The sequence below is a fragment of the Drosophila takahashii genome, chromosome 2L, assembly GCF_030179915.1.
Source record: "Drosophila takahashii strain IR98-3 E-12201 chromosome 2L, DtakHiC1v2, whole genome shotgun sequence".
In the NCBI taxonomy this organism is placed as follows: domain Eukaryota; kingdom Metazoa; phylum Arthropoda; class Insecta; order Diptera; family Drosophilidae; genus Drosophila; species Drosophila takahashii.
The window spans coordinates 8,254,697-8,272,756 of NC_091678.1; the positions used below are offsets into that span (position 1 = coordinate 8,254,697).

At 42.3% G+C, this 18,060-nt stretch overlaps 2 protein-coding genes across 7 annotated transcripts; both read right to left on the minus strand.

The window, feature by feature from the left end:
* Positions 1-1,411: 1,411 nt before the first annotated feature.
* LOC108070227 (uncharacterized) lies at positions 1,412-18,060 on the minus strand. 5 transcript variants are annotated; one of them, XM_070218862.1, is made up of 14 exons: positions 13,160-13,366; positions 12,922-13,102; positions 11,932-12,237; positions 10,427-10,528; positions 9,440-9,544; positions 9,141-9,239; positions 8,965-9,063; positions 8,801-8,899; positions 4,719-8,183; positions 4,543-4,641; positions 4,087-4,179; positions 3,853-3,918; positions 2,197-2,653; positions 1,561-1,705 (listed from the first exon to the last, which is right to left on the minus strand). In XM_070218862.1, the coding sequence occupies exons 1-14, from the start codon at positions 13,166-13,168 to the stop codon at positions 1,618-1,620; spliced, it is 5,268 nt and encodes a 1,755-aa protein (XP_070074963.1). In that variant the 5' UTR covers positions 13,169-13,366; the 3' UTR covers positions 1,561-1,617. The 5 variants fall into 5 exon arrangements, with proteins under 5 accessions (XP_070074925.1, XP_070074963.1, XP_070074907.1 ...); XM_070218824.1 differs by lacking the exons at positions 1,561-1,705; positions 9,440-9,544; positions 10,427-10,528 and adding an exon at positions 1,412-1,554 and having other exon boundaries at positions 13,160-13,364; XM_070218806.1 differs by lacking the exons at positions 9,440-9,544; positions 10,427-10,528; positions 13,160-13,366 and adding an exon at positions 17,594-18,060.
* Positions 2,707-3,714, minus strand: LOC138913851 (uncharacterized). Of its 2 annotated transcripts, none has more exons than XM_070218892.1 (3): positions 3,579-3,712; positions 3,425-3,525; positions 2,707-3,370 (listed from the first exon to the last, which is right to left on the minus strand). In XM_070218892.1, the coding sequence occupies exons 1-3, from the start codon at positions 3,646-3,648 to the stop codon at positions 3,134-3,136; spliced, it is 408 nt and encodes a 135-aa protein (XP_070074993.1). In that variant the 5' UTR covers positions 3,649-3,712; the 3' UTR covers positions 2,707-3,133. The 2 variants fall into 2 exon arrangements, with proteins under 2 accessions (XP_070074993.1, XP_070075011.1); XM_070218910.1 differs by having other exon boundaries at positions 3,137-3,359; positions 3,579-3,714.

Below are 18,060 nucleotides of genomic sequence, written 5' to 3' on the forward strand. Positions count from 1 at the left end.
AATAGCTGTTGATATATATTAATACTTAATAAAAACATCGTGGCTGTATTAGTAATATCTCTTTATATATCAGTGTATACAATTGTAACATTCCACAACACTTTCGGCTTACAAATAGATTTCAGAAACATTTAAAACTTAAGGTTAGTCCGATACGAGTAGCGAAGGTAGTGTAGTTAAGGTAAGGAAGCTGTTCATCGAAGACCGTCTTGGGCAGAGTGAGGAGTTCAGTAGGGGCGCTACGTCCTCAGCAGATTCCGGAAAAGCTATAGTCAAACTCTGAGTTCTTCTCGTTGAGGCGACCCAGATACTGCGAGTGCTTGATCCCAAAGCTGTAGGCGGGCACATGGGAGAGGTTTATCTGTTGGTAAAAATATAGGGAAAATAAAGAAGTAAAACAGATCTTAGTACTGCGCTGATTTATGGTATTTAATCATCAAATATTGTCGAACGGCTTGTCCGCCCGATTCTCCAACAAAAAGCGAACACACCGTTGCGGAACCGTGACTGGCAGGGGTTTCTTGATATAAGGCGAGTGCAGGATGCCAAAGGATATGGCCGGAGGCGAACGCTTCTCCCAGTACTGTGGGTGAATTGGGTAGCGGTAGTAAAATCTATGTCATCGAAAAAGTAGGGTTGCTAAAACGATCGATAGTTATATCGATCGATATATAAATCTTTTCATCTTTAGGCTAAATATATAAATTCTTTTCTATATTTCTTTTCCCAGTACTGTGGGTGAATTGGATAGTGGTAGTAAAATCTATGTCATCGAATAAGTAGGGTTGCTAAAACGATCGATATCGATATAGCTATCGATCGATATATAAATCTTTTCATCTTTAGGCTAAATATATAAATTCTTTTCTATATTTCTTTTCCCAGTACTGTGGGTGAATTGGATAGTGGTAGTAAAATCTATGTCATCGAATAAGTAGGGTTGCTAAAACGATCGATATCGATATAGCTATCGATCGATATATAAATCTTTTCATCTTTAGGCTAAATATATAAATTCTTTTCTATATTTCCTTTCCCAGTACTGTGGGTGAATTGGGTATTGGTATTAAGATCTTTGTCATCGAATAAGTAGGGTTGCTAAAACGATCGATAGTTGTATCGATCGATAGATATATTGATCGATATATAAATCTTTTCATCTTTGGGCTAAATATATTAATTCTTCTCCCTTTTAATCAGATCTTAATAAAGTTTGCTTTATGAAAATATTAATAAGAGACTTTTTAAACCTAAATATATCTTTAAGGAATATATATAAGAAGGTTCCCTCCAGACTTACCTTCTCCGGACAGTGGGCTCCGGGTCCGGGCTTGGCGTCCTCGCTGCCCATCTTGTATTTGCCGCGCATCGAGTAGACCGGCGGCTTTGGCTTGACCACCGTGTACTCGCCGTCGTAGTAACCGGGTCCGGGGAAGATCATCACCGGGATCAACGGAGGCTTCTCGCGACCCGTGATCGTGTAGGCTGGAGCCGAGCGAATCTTGCCCTCCTTGCTGCTGCCCATGACGGTGGGTATTTTGTAGACGTTAGGAGCTGTCAAAGATCGGGGGGGAAAATCGATGTAATTTCAAAGTTAATCAAGGGGTTAGTCGGGGGTTAATTCAATGGCTGGTCTCTTGGGCTGGTGCTTGAATGGTTCGGGTTAGTTTCGGGTTGGTTTGGGTGATCTTGACATGACGGGTGCCTGCAAATAAACACACGAAACGGAAACGGAAACAGCGGACACCAAGGAAATGAGAGTACTAAGAACGGTAAACGTTTGAAAGAGTAAACGATTATATTGATTTTAAGATAAAATACATGGTTAATTTTGATTTATTCAAAATTCCACAGAGTTTTTGTTTGATTTTAAAAATTATATACTTTTTATTCACTTCACATATTACTCATACGACAGGTACTTCCTAGAATGACTGATAAAATGTATTAAATTGTTTTCTCCGAAATAGGTAATGCAATCAAAGTTCTGCTTAGCAATCGGTTTATAATTATTTCTTATCGTTATTTTCAATTCAGATTATTTGATATGAAATTAAATGTATTACTGAAGGCAACAGTGAGTATGAGTAATAAATTCCATTTTATTTCAAAAATAATTTCACTATCCAGGAACTTTAAAGGATCGATATCTTTTTACTCTTTGTAACGTTCACTGTCTGAAATCTCTCCGGTTACCTGATAATCTTCTCCTGCACGCTGCTGGCCTCCACAGCGTACTTGACCGTCTGCATCCTCGACGACTGGCCACTGGTCACGATGGCGCCATCGGGAAGCACCACCGTCTGGTGGCTCACGGCCGCCGCCTTGGTGGCACTGGCATCCGACTTACCGCTGGCCACCACCTTCAGATTGCCAATCTCCTTCTGGCCGTGGCTCACCTCCTGCACCGTGGTGGTGGTGCTGATCATCTTGGCATTACCATTACTAAGTGGTGCTGGTGGTGCAGACTTAAGCTCTTTGTGGGTGCCATTCACCTGCTTGGTGGTTTGCTTTTGCTGCAACTCCGGCTGCTCCACTCCATCGATAAATGTCTTTGTGGTGGTGGTGGTGGTGGTTGTAGTGGTGGTGCTGCTGCCAGCAGCATTGTTGGTGTTATTGGTGGTTGTGATGGTGCATTCGGCATTGTTGCGAACTGAGTGGAAGTATTTTTGCAAAAAATAATAATAAAATAATAATGACAGAAAATTAACTAACAAATGAGGCTATGCAATGGAGTCTTTACAAAAAGCTCTATTTATTTTACATAGCAAGGAAAGCGTTTTAAGTGTTTATAGGTTTTAAAATGTTTCAAATTCTACCAAAAGATAATAATTCTATTGGTATTTATATTCAGACAAATCTGATTAAACAAAGCAATTTTAAAATTAATATCGCAGTAGCAACTGTAACTTATTCCTTTCAAATGTGATAATTATAACGGGTCACATAAAATGTGACTTCTAGATATTAAAAATAGTTTTTATGACACTGTATGAAAATTGCATCAAAAAAGAACAATTACACAAAATGTTGACCTCTTTTTATAAGGATTTTATATGTTTTCAGAGAGACTTTGTTGGCATCAACATTGAGCCAATGTTTTAAACATTTGTCTCAAACAAAGTTTTCCAATCTAATCTTCTGCTGTTGTTAATGGATCTAATTCTTCCTTAGGTGCCGCCGTACTTTCCGTGGTTGTTCTCTTCGTAACTTCAGGACCCACTGGATTGACTGGAACTTCTTTGATAGACCAACTGTTTTTCCCTGGTTTCAATTTCAGGGGTTGCCTAAAGAAGTGGCAGTCATCTCGGCACGACTGTTCCGTGTGGTACTCGTTTCTCCTGTTTACCTTTCTACACCTGGTGTATACCTTAAAAAGTGTAACTCTTCAAAGATTACGATTTTTGTACGAGAGTTTGGGTACCTGATAGCAATCGAGGAGCATTAGTGAAAAGGTATAATACGATCGATATGGTCCTCTACAAGCAATCATCTTGTGCTTCACCAGACAATTGTCATTCCGGGCTGGAAGATCGCAAGTTGGCTTGGGTAAACTGATTACCTAGGATTTAGCTTACCCCTGCGCTTGGCACCGAGTACAAGAAGCCAGAGAAAAGCGAATATTATCAACCTTAGTAATAACTTCATGGTGGTTTACTACACAGACTGATGCCTCTCAAAGTTGCCAATCGAATTGCAGAGAATTAACAATTCATCACACAGCCTACCATGATAATTATAATAACCAAGGTATTTTAAAACTTTACCCTAATCGTAATAGGACTAACACTTGAAACACTTTTTAAAGGTAAACCAACAAGCAAATGGATGGGTGATCTTGGCGATTCTTACCTGGACTCGCCAGACGGCGTTCGCGTCTTTGGACAATGCGATCTTCGATGTACACGCCTTTGGGTTCTAGTGATTGGTGAGTATTTACAGGGTTTCGAAACGGATGAGAGATCATGGCCAGAAAACCAAGCAATGTGTGCGAACAAAAACATGGAACAAAAGATAACAAACGGAAAGAAACGGAGATCGTATGGATCCGGAAACCAGAGAAGCGAAAGTGGGTGGTTCACCTACCTGAAAGCGAAGCAGTGGGCACTGTCTTCAACCCAAAACTGTAGGCTGGCGAGCTGTCCAGCTTGCACTGCTCGGGATGATAGTGACCGGGGGCTAAATAGTGGATAGGAAACATGCAATACACACAACAGGCAACACAGCAACATGCAACACAAAACATGGATATCATAATATACTGTGTTTATACGATGTCGAATTCACGCTTTCAGCCGATTCGCCAGATCGTTAGAAATTGAAGGTCCTTTATAGGCTATTTCTCTACTTAGAGGTATTAAAAGTTAAAAATAACCACCTATTTTTACCGGTTCGGCTTCCCTATCAGCAGAGAGTGAATAAATGCACGAATTCTCGGCTGTCGTATAAACAGGGACTATTTCTAAATCGCGCTTTCAAGAAATCGTGATTCCCATCGTATAAACATAGTAATAGCAAATCCCTGAGAAAGCCACTATTTACCTGGGGCATCGGTGGTCACGCGGATATCCGACTTGGTGCCGAAGCTGTAGGCGATGGTGGAGTGCTGTGAGTGCTTCTCCGGTTCATAAGCGGAGGGTGCTGCAATGGTACTACTGTTCGTTAAAGTGCCTCTTTGATGCAGTTCCTCAGAAATCCTCCAAGGAGATCTAACTTGCCTGGCGTGTCCGAGATGCGCTCCCTCCCGAGTCGCATGCCAAAGGTGAACGCCGGCGTGCTGTCCACCTGGCACTGCTCCGGATGGTAGTCGCAGGGAGCTGGGGTCTGGCTCACGGGCTCGGCGGCCGGACGACCTGCAATTGTGTAGGCGGGTGTATGGTCGAGGCGAACTCTCTCGGGGGCGTAGTCGCAGGGCGCGGGATGAAGGTGCTCCGCCTTGGGGTCGTGCTTGCCGCCAAAGCTGAATGCAGGTGCTCGGTCCTGTCGCACCTTCTCGGGGCTGTAGTCCCCGGGAGCCGGGGATTCGCTAAGGGTTCGCAATTCATGCCTGCCGGCGATGGTGAATGCCGGATTGAAGTCCTGCCTAAGCTTCTCGGGGTGATAGTCACCTGGAGCAGGGGTATTGTTCTCTACTTTGGGATCGTTCTTACTTCCAAAAGAATAGGCGGGAGTGTGATCTAACCTAACCTTTTCGGGACAGTAGTCACCAGGAGCTGGTGTGCCATTTGTGATCTTTTCAATATGTTTTCCAGCCATTGTGAAAGCGGGATTGTGATCTTGGCGAACTTTCTCTGGAGAGTAAGCTCCTGGAGCTGGAGTATCACTCGGCTTTTGGAGGTCATGACGGCCGGCAAAGGTGAAGGCGGGAACATGATCCTGCCTAACCTTCTCTGGGTGGTAATCACCAGGTGCTGGAGTGTTGTTCTCCACCTTCGGATCGTTTTTGACCCCAAAGCTATAGGCTGGAGTGTGATCCAAGCGAACCTTCTCGGGACAGTAGTCACCAGGAGCTGGAGTGCCATTTGTGAGCTTCTCAATATGTCTTCCGGCCATTGAGAAGGCTGGGTTATGATCCTGCCGAGTTTTCTCGGGGGAGTAGGCCCCCGGAGCTGGGGTCTCACTAGGCTTATGGAGGTCATGACGACCCGCGAAGGAAAAGGCAGGGTTGTGATCTTGTCTAACCTTCTCGGGGTGATAATCACCAGGGGCAGGGGTATTGTTTTCTATTTTGGGATCATTTTTACCAGCAAACGTATAGGAGGGTGTGTGGTCTAGGCGAACCTTCTCTGGAGAATAATCACCAGGGGCAGGAGTATCATTGGAAACCTTAGAGACATGCTTGCCAGCCATCGTGAAGGCGGGGTTATGATCTTGTCGGACTTTTTCCGGAGAATAGGCTCCAGGAGCGGGGGTATCACTAGGTTTGTGAAGATCGTGACGGCCAGCGAAAGTGAAGGCTGGATTGTGATCTTGCCTAACTTTCTCGGGATGATAATCACCCGGAGCCGGGGTATTGTTTTCCACTTTGGGATCGTTCTTTCCACCGAAAGTGTAGGCAGGTGTGTGATCCAGACGAACCTTCTCCGGACTGTAGTCGCCAGGAGCTGGGCTGTCGTTCGAGATCTTTTGAGTGTGTTTCCCGGCCATTGAGAAAGCTGGATTGTGATCCTGGCGAACTTTCTCCGGGCAGTAGGCTCCCGGGGCAGGAGTATCACTTGGTTTTTGGAGGTCATAGCGACCGGCAAAAGAAAAGGCTGGGTTATGATCTTGTCTAACCTTCTCAGGGTGATAATCACCAGGAGCTGGGGTATTGTTTTCTACTTTAGGATCGTTCTTACTTCCAAAAGAATAAGCGGGAGTGTGATCTAACCGAACCTTCTCTGGACAGTAGTCACCAGGAGCTGGTGTTCCATTTGTAAGCTTTTCAATGTGTTTGCCAGCCATTGAGAAGGCTGGGTTATGATCCTGACGAACTTTCTCTGGAGAGTAAGCTCCTGGAGCAGGAGTATCACTTGGTTTTTGAAGATCATAGCGACCTGCAAACGAGAAAGCTGGATTGTGGTCCTGCCTTACCTTCTCCGGATGATAGTCACCTGGAGCAGGGGTATTGTTCTCTACTTTGGGATCATTCTTAGTTCCAAAAGAATAGGCAGGAGTGTGATCTAACCTAACCTTTTCGGGACAGTAGTCTCCAGGGGCAGGAGTTCCATTTGTAAGCTTTTCAATATGTTTTCCCGCCATTGAAAAAGCAGGATTGTGATCTTGGCGAACTTTCTCTGGAGAGTAAGCTCCTGGAGCAGGAGTATCACTTGGTTTTTGGAGATCGTAACGACCGGCAAAGGAAAAGGCTGGGTTATGATCTTGTCTAACCTTCTCAGGGTGATAATCACCAGGAGCTGGGGTATTGTTTTCTATTTTGGGATCATTCTTACTTCCAAAAGAATATGCAGGTGTGTGATCTAATCTAACCTTCTCTGGACAGTAGTCACCTGGAGCTGGTGTTCCATTTGTGAGCTTCTCAATATGCTTTCCAGCCATTGAGAAAGCAGGATTATGGTCTTGGCGAACTTTCTCTGGAGAGTACGCTCCTGGAGCAGGAGTATCACTTGGTTTTTGAAGGTCATAGCGACCTGCAAACGAGAAAGCGGGATTGTGGTCCTGCCTAACCTTTTCCGGATGATAATCTCCTGGAGCAGGGGTATTGTTCTCTATCTTTAAGTCATTCTTAACTCCGAAACTATAAGCAGGTGTGTGATCTAAGCGAACCTTCTCAGGGCAGTAGTCACCCGGAGCTGGTGTTCCATTTGTGAGCTTTTCGATATGTTTTCCCGCCATGGAAAAGGCTGGGTTATGATCATGACGAACTTTCTCGGGGGAGTAGGCCCCCGGGGCGGGAGTTTCACTTGGTTTGTGAAGATCGTGACGGCCAGCAAAAGTGAACGCTGGATTGTGATCTTGCCTAACTTTCTCTGGATGATAATCTCCTGGAGCTGGGGTATTGTTTTCTATTTTAGGATCGTTCTTACTTCCAAAAGAATAAGCGGGAGTGTGATCTAACCGAACCTTCTCTGGACAGTAGTCACCCGGAGCTGGTGTTCCATTTGTGAGCTTTTCGATATGTTTTCCCGCCATGGAAAAGGCTGGGTTATGATCTTGCCGAACTTTCTCGGGGGAGTAGGCCCACGGGGCGGGTGTTTCACTGGGCTTGTGCAGATCATGGCGACCGGCGAAGGAGAAGGCGGGATTGTGATCCTGGCGGACTTTCTCCGTTTCGTAGGCTCCGGGTGCTGGCGTGTCGCTGGTCTTGTGCAAATCATGGCGGCCGGCGAATGAGAAAGCGGGGTTGTGATCGTGGCGGACTTTTTCGGGACAGTAGTCGCCCGGTGCCGGAGTGGAGCTGTCGAGCCGCTGCTCGTGCTTACCGCCGAAGGTGAAGGCCGGCGTTCGGTCGTTGCGGTACTTTTCCGGGGCATACGAACCGGGCGCCGGGGTCTCGCTGACGGACCTCGTTTCGGGGCGACCGGAGAGGGTGAAGGCGGGCGTGTGGTCCATCCGCACCTTCTCGGGATTGTAGGTGCCCGGCGCGGGCGTCTCATTGCATTTGGCGAGCTCCACGCGGTGGCCAAAGCTGTAGGCCGGCGTCCTGCTCAACACGCACTTCTCGGGTTCGTATGCTCCGGGGGCTGCAATAGAGTGGGTGTGAAAGAGTGTGAAAGTTGTAGGTGGAATGCTCGCTAAAACTACTCGTGACCTCTATAAACTTTCTATGAACATAAAAACAATTTTTCTATAAAAATTAAGTAATTTATAAAAGCACAATAAAAGTAGAAATAAGTAATATTAGGTTAAAATCATTAAAATGTAAAAAAAAACAAATAGAATAATCAAAAAAAAAGGTCTCCTATAGTATATAAAAATTAAATATTTAATAGTTCTGTCATTTAATGATTTTGAAAATAGTTAGCTTTTAAGTATTAAATCTAAATGTAATAAGCAATTTTTTGTCAAAGTGACTGGCGCAATAATAATAAGCTTACGCTTGCAGAGCTAGGATATTACATCAATAAAATAAAAAAAAGTTTAAAAAAATTTTAAAAATTAAATTTTTAATGACATTTTTAAAATAGTTTAAAGGCTTAAAAAATATAAGAAAACGTATAAACGTCAAATCTAAAATTTAAAATATGGTTTTAAATACAACACGATGCTTGCCCATTTCTTTTAAAATGTTTGATAGGGAGTACAGGATTCTACTTTCTGGGTAATAAATATTTCACCAACTATGGTACAAATAACTCACCTGGTGTACAATCGACAACATCATGAGAGCCCTTTCCGGTGATTGAGTAAGCGGGTGTAGAGTGTAGTCGCGATTTTTCGGGGCTGTAGGCACCGGGTGCTGGTAATCAAATAAAAGAGTGTTCTTAAAGCCAACTAACTATCCATTTGCCAAGCTATCCTTACCTGGAGTGTCGCTGACCTGGATGTGTTTGGTTTTCAGGCCAAAGCTGTAGGCGGGAATGTGTTCAAGGACAACCTGCTCGGGTTTATAAGTTCCCGGCGCTGATAGAAAGTGCAAAAGTAGTGTAAGCATAAAGCGGCTACTTAAAATATATTAAACTATAAATATTATATCCAACCTGGCGTGTAATCTGGTTTCTGTTCGTGGTGCTTGATGCCAAAACTGAACTCCGGCGTCTTGTTGAGCTTCACCTTTTCGGGACAATAGGCGCCAGGAGCTGCGGATGGGAAGGATATCAGAATTAAGTTTCCAGGGAATTCGGGGGCTTTCTAAACGGGAAGCGCAACAATTCTATAGATACTGTCCAATTGGGATCGCTTGAGCAAGTGGTGCCTCGATTGGGGATAGCAAACAGATACAGTTACAGTTACAGTTACGGTTTTTGGGGGAATTAGGGGGTTTTTTCTGGAATATTACCTGGTGTGCCCTGATCGTGTTCGATTTTAGTTCGTCTACCGAAAGTGTAGCGTGGCGCATTCTTTTTTGATTGCGTGACCTTTTCAGGGCAATAGCTATTCGGAGCTGTTAGTGTTAATAAAACATAAAAATTGGTACGGCCATTGTTTTAGTCTACTCGAATCAAAAACAAGAGAGAACGCTATAGTCGGGTTGGTGTCCCGACTATCTAATACCCGTCACTCCGCTAAAGGGAGTGCGAACGCTGTGTCGGGTTGGTGTCCCGACTAATAATCGTAACTCAGCTAAAGGGAGTGCGAGGGAGATAGATATATGTTGACAATTTATAAATCGTATAACTTTTTAATGAATGGTCCGATTTGAAAAATGTCTTCTACATTTCGATAGGTATAAATATACACAACAAAATTGCATTTATACTTCTCGGAAATCTTTAAAGATGTGGGCGCAGGACCCATTTGAAAATCGTTAGTGGGCGATTGTGGGCGTTAGAGGGGGCGTGGCGCTCGGCTAAAATAAACTTGCGCTGCGTAGGAAGCCAAAGAATATGTGTGGGAAATCTCAACCTTCTAGCTTTTGTAGTTTCTGAGATCTCAGCGTTCATACAGACGGACAGACGGACAGACGGACAGACGGACAGACAGACAGACGGACAGACGGACATGGCTAGATCGACTCGGCTAGTGACCCTGATCAAGAATATATATACTTTATGGGGTCGGAAACGCTTCCTTCTAGCTGTTACATACTTTTGCACGAATCTAGTATACCCTTTTACTCTACGAGTAACGGGTATAACTAGAGGTCTACACTAGGTGGGCTACGACTAAGTGGGTGAAATTACGATTAGATAGATATAGATAGAGTTATTAGTTCGGGAATTAGTGATGAGGTGGGATTGAATTGGGCTAGAAATTAGTAATTAGGGAGCGGAGCTAGACCAACACCAAAACGCAACGGCGACAGACAGTCAGTTAGTTGGGTTACCTGGATTGTTAACCAAATACACGTTAACCTTAATGCGAAAGGAGTATCGTGGGGCTCGCCGCTTGACGACATCAAGTGGCACCACTTGATAATGGTTGGGACCTGAGTTTCGATTTTGCCATGGCAATCATTCATTAAAAGAGAAAAACATTTCAAATTAAAATCAAATCAGGCAACAGAAAACAAAGAACCCACACAAAATTACTGAAACATTTAACACATATACAAAGAACACTGTGTGGTAGAGGGAAGCTAAAAATAGAGGAAATGGTAAATTAGAATTGGAATTAAACCAATCACAAAAAGAATATTTCCCGTTTCCGTTTTTATTCTAATTTGGTAACGGAGGTATTGGTATCAACTTGTATGAATCACCTTAAGCTGAGATGTATTTACTCAGAAACAAAGTGGGAAGTTTAATAAATACTGTGTTTATACGATGCCGAATTCACGCTATCATTTCACGCTTTTGGCCGATTCGTGCTTGTATAAACGCCATTTCGTGAATTCGGCAACACACGAAATTTGACTATGATTTCAGCCCAAAAGCGTGATTTGGTGATAAGTAATCTGGTAACTCTGTAAAAAATGATCGACGTTGCCAGATCGCTAGAAATTGATGGCTTTTTATAGGCCATTTCTCTACCCAGTGGTATTATAAATTAGATATTTTTACCGGTCCGGCATCCCTATCAGCTGAGAGTGAATAAAAGCATGAATTCTCGGCTGTCGTATAAACAGGGGCAATTTCTATATCGCGCTTTCAAGAAATCGTGATTGCTATCGTATAAACATAGTAAAAGACATCGCCAATTACACCCACGTAATTTTAAATCTTTATAAGGAAAATAAAGAAAGTTTAAAGAAGGAAATTAAAAAAGATCCAATAAATCAGTTTTAAATAGGGCATAAAGAATAACGATAGAAATTTCTAGAAAGTTTATATCCCAAAAATATATACAATTGATATATTTCTTATATGAGGTATATAATAACGATTCAGTTAATATTAATATATGTTATATTTAATTTTCGATTCCAACTCTAAAGAATATTTTGGGGAAAAAAAATAAAATAAGCAAAAACATTCACGCACATTACAGAGTGTTGCAACTACGATCGATTCTAAGGGAGATCCAAAGATACAAAGTCAAAGATACAGGAGAAGAGTACGAGAGAAAGTGGCTACAACTACACTAGCTACGGAGATATAGATAGAAAGTGGGAGAAAGTGGAAGAAGAGGGGCGTTAGCAACTTACGCGCTGCTTGCAGGAAGATTCAACTGGCATGGGTTCGGATTAGTTAATGAGTTCGCTTCTATGTACAATGAGGCTCCATGATTGATTGATGATTTCCTTAGTCCGCGCATGCAACAACAACAGCAACCCGAAACACACACCGAATTCAACGCCAAATTCAAATTCAACTTCAAAATCCAACTCCAAAACATCCGAGTCCAAAACACCATTCAAACACCAGGAACAAGAAGAAGTCTGAGACTCACCTGGAATCTGAAAGGTCTTCAGAGTGGCCGGTCGCTGGCCAAAGGTATACTTGGGCGTGGCATCGATCACGGCCTTGGCCGCCGGCACCACGTCGTATTCCCCGGGTCCGGGATTCGAGAAGCGGGTCAGTTCCTTGGGCCTACTCTGCAGCGTGGCCGCTCGGGGATAATCCCGACCCTTGGCCCGCATCCCGGTCACATTGTATTGAGCCGGTCCCGGTCCAGAGGTGTCGTACTTCCCGCCCAGCTTGTGGCCAAAGGAGTACGAGGGGGCGGCCTTCTTCTTCGAATCGGGAACTTTGCTACCTAAAAACGAATTATTGATGCTTTAGTTTTACAAGTCCTTCATAAAAGGGTAAAGAAATAATCCTTCACTACTGGATTTAAAGATAATTTATTATTATTATAATAATAGTTAACTATGTATTTTGTATTTTTTTGATTTTTTAAATAACATTAAAAATCCATTAAACTATAATTTAATTAAACTAAATGGTTCCAAGTCAAGATCATTATCATATTTTATCCATTTATGCCAATAGATGTGTGGGTGGTCTAAGAAATATAATTCTATTTTCACCCTTTAATATTGTGGATTTTGGCGTCTGACAGATGAGTTCGAAAAGTGACGAAAAAAAATCTTTTTTTTAGATTTATGAAATAGTCTTAAAGTTTCCTTTAAAAATTACTCATACGACATGAATGACAGTTACAAATTAGTTGGAAAAAATCGATCTTTCTTTCCTAAACTTGTCTATAGTGGGTTTTATAAAGAGGAAAGCAAAAAAACAAATGTCTGATTGAAATCTAAGGCACCTTAATAAAAAGAACTTTTTTATTAAAGGCAACACTGCGTATGAGTGATATACTTTAAACATGACCCTAAATCGATATATATTTTTGGTATGTCTTGAATGCTGCAATGCTCGCAGTATACAGGATAGGTAGATACATATCTTATGATTACATATAGTAATCACTGGTACTTACCGATCAACGTCGGAAGCTGGACGGTGGCTGGACCTGGATTGGTAGTCTCGGCTGCAATCCTTCCGATTCGGACCGTCGGGGTCCAGGGACGCTGCTCCACATTGCCGCCCATGTTTATTGGACGAATCTTACGCACGCGGGCGCAGGGTCCCTGATCCTTGTTATTTTCCGCAAAGTTTACCTGATGAAGGAATCAGTTCATTAGCCATTTAGGTCTTGTTACCACGTTATAAGGCACCTTGTTCATCTTGCCGTTTTAAGTTTAGAAGGTATAAAATTTGGGAATCTCTTCCCTGTATATATTAACTCGAATTTTCCTCAGCTCCCCCAGCAATGACATTTACACGTGTGAGTGGGCGATAGGCCTGCTACTGAAATCTATAGTTCGACCCCTAAATTTGGGTAACCTAATAATCCAAATTCCGCCCTACTCCAACTGCCAGTCGATGACACAAAAATCAATCGTCTGGGCTCGGGGTGTTGTTTCGAATTTTCTGGGCCAATTCCGTGGGGCTGCTAATGGCCAGGCGTGTGGGCTTACAATTTACCCATAAAGGAAAGTCGAAGGTAAGTGGAGGGGGCGTGTCGTGTGGCGGCTGTCACTCTTTTTTTTCACTGCAGTGGCTGTTGCTCAGTATTTGTTGCAGGTTGTTTCCTTTCGAGCCGCGGATTTGTTGCGCCGCGTGAAAGACAAACAATGGCAATAACTTTGCGGTAGGCTCGTCAGTCTTAGTTGCCAGTGGCATTGACAAGAAGGGGTTTATACCACCAAAAATATACTAAGAAAACTGCTATTTATTCAACAATTATGTTTACAGGTTTGCATACATTTGAAATATAATGATCCTAGCGCTTAAAATTTAGCTTTAATGGTATTTTATAAAAACGTTACAGGTTAAACATAAGAAATATTTCGAAAATGTGATATAAATATTTTAAGCCCCTTTAGAAATTAAAGTATAGGAATCAAACATATTTAATAGTTATCAAATTTTGTGAAAATATGTTGCAGCTCTAAATAAATAATATTACAGCATAATAAATAATCATGGCAATAATATTTTACATTTTATCAGCTGAAAATAAACCTAATGTTAATACATATTTATGTAGTTAGGTACTTTAACGAAAAAAAGTTAAGAAAATGAATAAATTCCATGGAAAAGTTTTTTATACTTATGCTTCCTCCCAAACCGTAACAAAAGAAATAATAAAACCGTTTCCAGAGTTGCGTATACTAAATATTTTAATGAGAACCCCCCTCAACAACAATTTTATTCCGAAAACCGGCTGCCCTGGGAGACGACCTTCTTTTCACAGCTCAGCAGGCGGGAAGCAAAGTGTTGCCCATCGACAGGCGGGCAGACATCGCAGACATCGGAAAACAGACGGTGCCGGCTGGTATCAGGAGTTGGGAGTCGGGAAAGGGTAATCGATATGGGGCTGGATTCGGATTCGACGGTCCCTGAGATTTGGGGGTTCCACACTCACACTGGCAGGCACAACATTCATTGACGGCGGCCTGGTCAACAAGGTTGCGCCCCGAATCGAAACGAAACGAAGTATGCTAAGTGCTAATGCTGCCCATTTTGTGGGGCATGTAAGCCAACAAAACGATTACTTTTAATGACTTATGGCCGACAATTGCATGACGGACAGGGAGGGCGAACCCAAAACTAAAACTAAAACTGAAACGAAAACAAAAACAAACTCTAACTCGCAGTCGAGCCCAAAAGAAAAACGAAGCGTGCCACTTCTTTTGGCCGTGAAAATTCGCCAGGCTGTGTAAATAATTACAACTATGTTAGGGGGCGTGGCCTGGCTGTTAACAGGGCCAATAAAGCCGTCGCTCTCCTGCCAAGATGGAACTACGTATTTTTTTCCCGCCTGCCGCACTTGTTACTTGCCACTTTCGACTCCTGACCTCGCATGCAATTCGAAACAAAAAGCACTGTTCTGTTCGCAAGGCAGTCATCAGCCGGTCTTATATGGCAACTCTTACATCACCATCATGAGGTTGGAAAGCCCACACACCGAACACCATGTTCAATTGCCGTTCGAGGCCAAGATCAGCTAAGAAAACTGAAAATCTAGCGGATGAATCAGAGCCGGCAGCTGAGCCAACAGAAGTCAGACATCTGTCAGACAATCTAGTGCCTCTTGGGCGCTTTCAGCCCACAGATATTTGCATTGAAAAATATCGGCTTAAGGCCTAGTACTCACTTCAATCGAAAAGCCTAAGAAATGTAAATCTCCATACAAAATTTTGATCACGAAATTTTCCGGCTGTCATATTTGTATAGAAATTTTCGTTTCGTTGCCTTTTTGATTGAAGTGAGTACTAGGCTTTAATAGGTAAAAGATCATACTTTTTGTTTTTAAAAACTTTTGTATTACTAAATAATCAGTATAATAAATAAATAATACAAAATACTGATAAAGATCGCGAAAAAAAAAAAAAGATATTATACTTTTATAATAATTTTGAAAGATAGGAATTCTTTAGTAAACTTATAATACTATGCCCTTCACTACAGTTCCCTTTTACATTTATTTATTTTATCACGATTTTAAATGACTTAAAACCCTTAACATTTTTCCTAAGTGCACTTTCAATTGAATACAGTTTTGAGGCGCCCGGCCAAGAGGTCGCATTTAATCAAGTTAATAGAGCGTTGGCTCATGCAATAAATTAGCATGTGGCGATCAGATTTCAGTAATCAAATTATAGATGGTGATGCTCGATAATCTATGCACGGGGGTCAGCGTGAAAACCGGCTATTCATAGAGCGAAACATCAACGCCCACACACTTGACTTTCAATCTCCCTCTTTCTCTCTATACATTTTGCAATTTCTATAAACAAACCTTGGCTCTCATGATTTGTTACAAAGGCACTGATTGCGAGAGACTTTGCCATTTTTCAGCATTATCTTTATGACCTTCAGTGATTTGTTTGCGGTTCTTTATTTTTATTTGATTTAAATTGATATTCACACAATTGACCCGACTGTGGACCCGTGACGACAACAACAAATTTAGCACACGTCAGCTTCAATTTGTGATATCAACTTCAAAAATATAAATAAACACGCAATCTACAGAGGATATAAAAACAGAAATACCCTGTTGAAAGTTTTAAGAAATAATATAATATAACAGAAAAGTATAATTTAAGTGATAAATTAATTTGAATTTTTATTTTCGCATTTATTGATAATTTTACAAATTGATTATAAAATTTAATTTAAAAACTCGCAAAGTTAATATTCCCCGCTTTAAACAAAATATTGGGTATCTCTATCTGACATGATCAACAATCACTCACTGCAAACGTTTTTATTTTCTTTTGACTCCATTTCACGCTCTCCAAATGGCGAATTAAATATGAGCTCATTCCCAAAATTTAGACAATTTCCAGCCGTCCATCTCGGAGGCTTTTACGCCCAAATACGGCGGCTGTCGTTTCCTTTAGCCCACATTGAGTGGTCCGAAAAAGCCAGTTCGGAATTGGGTTTCCAGACGGCAGAACGACCCACGCAGAGCCCAAACTCCATGACTCCGCGATAAATACTCGCACATATATAGCCATAATTCGTGTGCTGACTCTATTAACTATTGACTTTTTCGCCTTAGACAGTGGCGGTGTGTATAAGTTTAATTAACAGCGAACAAGTTGGGCAATGCCTCCCCAAAAGCAGTCGGCAGACAACAAGTGAGCAGCCGGCAAAAGGCCAAAAAATCAGAAAGGAAAAACAAAAACATGAGAATCACAGCCAAAACATTCACGAACTGAAAACTGAACTCTCTGGTCTGATAAAAAGCCAAGACCGACTGACGTCAGCTGTGTGAACTAGTTTGCGATCTCCAAATCTAATTAAGTTGCTCAACATTCTCGTTGTTCTGCAGCGAACGTGTTCTGGCTGTTAAGACCAAGAGAAAGCTGGGAAATGAGGCGGGAAAAATTGGCAAACCTTCTCCGAGCAACTGGATCTCACTATTAAAATTGCCAAATGGCTTGCCATAATTACAATGACTCTTTGTGGCGAATTTAATGGGACAATCGCTTCCGTTTCAAAGATTTATGCATTAAGTACGCCATCTCTTCGGGAACCTGAGATCATTGAGATCACTGAGATGACACAATTTGCATACTGAAATACATAAATACCTGTTGGATCATTTTATAAATATTTATTCAGCGATTACTGCCCCTTGGGAGATTATTTTCCCATTTAACCTTTTCCTTCTCTTTATTTTGTTTATTTTTTGTGTGGTTAACGCTGCTGCCATAATCAGTGACTTTGAAAAATGAGCTGAGTCGACCCGTCGACCGGTTATTAGAGCTGATGTCATGGGCTCAACGGGGACTAACAGACATAAAGGTATCAAACTTCGCCAAAAACTGCGGAAGGGTTACATCTATGCCAACAAGTGACATCAATACGAGAGTGTCATTGACTAAACAATGGGAGGAGCACTGCGGATTTGTGGGCGGAACAGCTGACTGAGTGTATAGCCCTAGCCCTAGCCCTAGCTATCTAGCCCTGTGCCACCAGGAAATGCCAATAGTCAGACAGTCAATGAACTTTTGGGTCGGGTCAGCACGCAATCCACTGGCTGTTCGGGGGCCTCAGACTTGGGTTAACGCCTACTCCAGTTTTATCCTTACCGTAGGCTAGTAGTCTTTGATTGCAAGTATCTCGTCCTGCTTCCGCTTGATGGTTTGGCTTCCTTGACTTTCTTTTGCACAGTAAAAAACTTCACGTTATCGCGGCGATAATTATCACGATTGCTCAAAGTCCTTGTCAGGATTTGTGGCGATTTTCGGGGGTTTTTCAAAACATCTGTTCACTCGAAGAGATATTGCTGGTTTCGTTGTTATTGTAGTTGGTTTCGTGGCTGATTTATTATTTCGTTGATTCGTTCGTTGATTGGGTTCAAGTGACAGTTGCTTTTGAGTGTCGGTCTATGACTCGCGCTCGAAGTCTATTAGAATTTGGTTGGATTTTCAAAACAAATAACACTTTGCTGATTTATTTTTGGTGCCGATTGGCCGCTGTGAGCTGAGCTTATTTGGGGTGAGGTGGAGGTGAGAGAGCTAGAACCGCACTCGAGGGCTGTCGAACAGAAACTGAG

What these genes read in the sequence shown, in the direction of transcription:
- LOC108070227 (XM_070218862.1), bottom strand. An exon ending in CCAGGTCAGCGACACTCCAG is followed by an intron (nt 8,900 to 8,964) that starts GTAAGGATAGCT and finishes TTTGATTACCAG; the next exon opens with CACCCGGTGCCTACAGCCCC. An exon ending in GCGCATCTCGGACACGCCAG is followed by an intron (nt 4,642 to 4,718) that starts GCAAGTTAGATC and finishes GTACCATTGCAG; the next exon opens with CACCCTCCGCTTATGAACCG.
- LOC138913851 (XM_070218892.1), bottom strand. Translation starts at nt 3,648, where the DNA reads ATGAAGTTATTACTAAGGTTGATAATATTCGCTTTTCTCTGGCTTCTT. An exon ending in ACTCGGTGCCAAGCGCAGGG is followed by an intron (nt 3,526 to 3,578) that starts GTAAGCTAAATC and finishes GCGATCTTCCAG; the next exon opens with CCCGGAATGACAATTGTCTG. An exon ending in TGCTCCTCGATTGCTATCAG is followed by an intron (nt 3,371 to 3,424) that starts GTACCCAAACTC and finishes ACACTTTTTAAG; the next exon opens with GTATACACCAGGTGTAGAAA.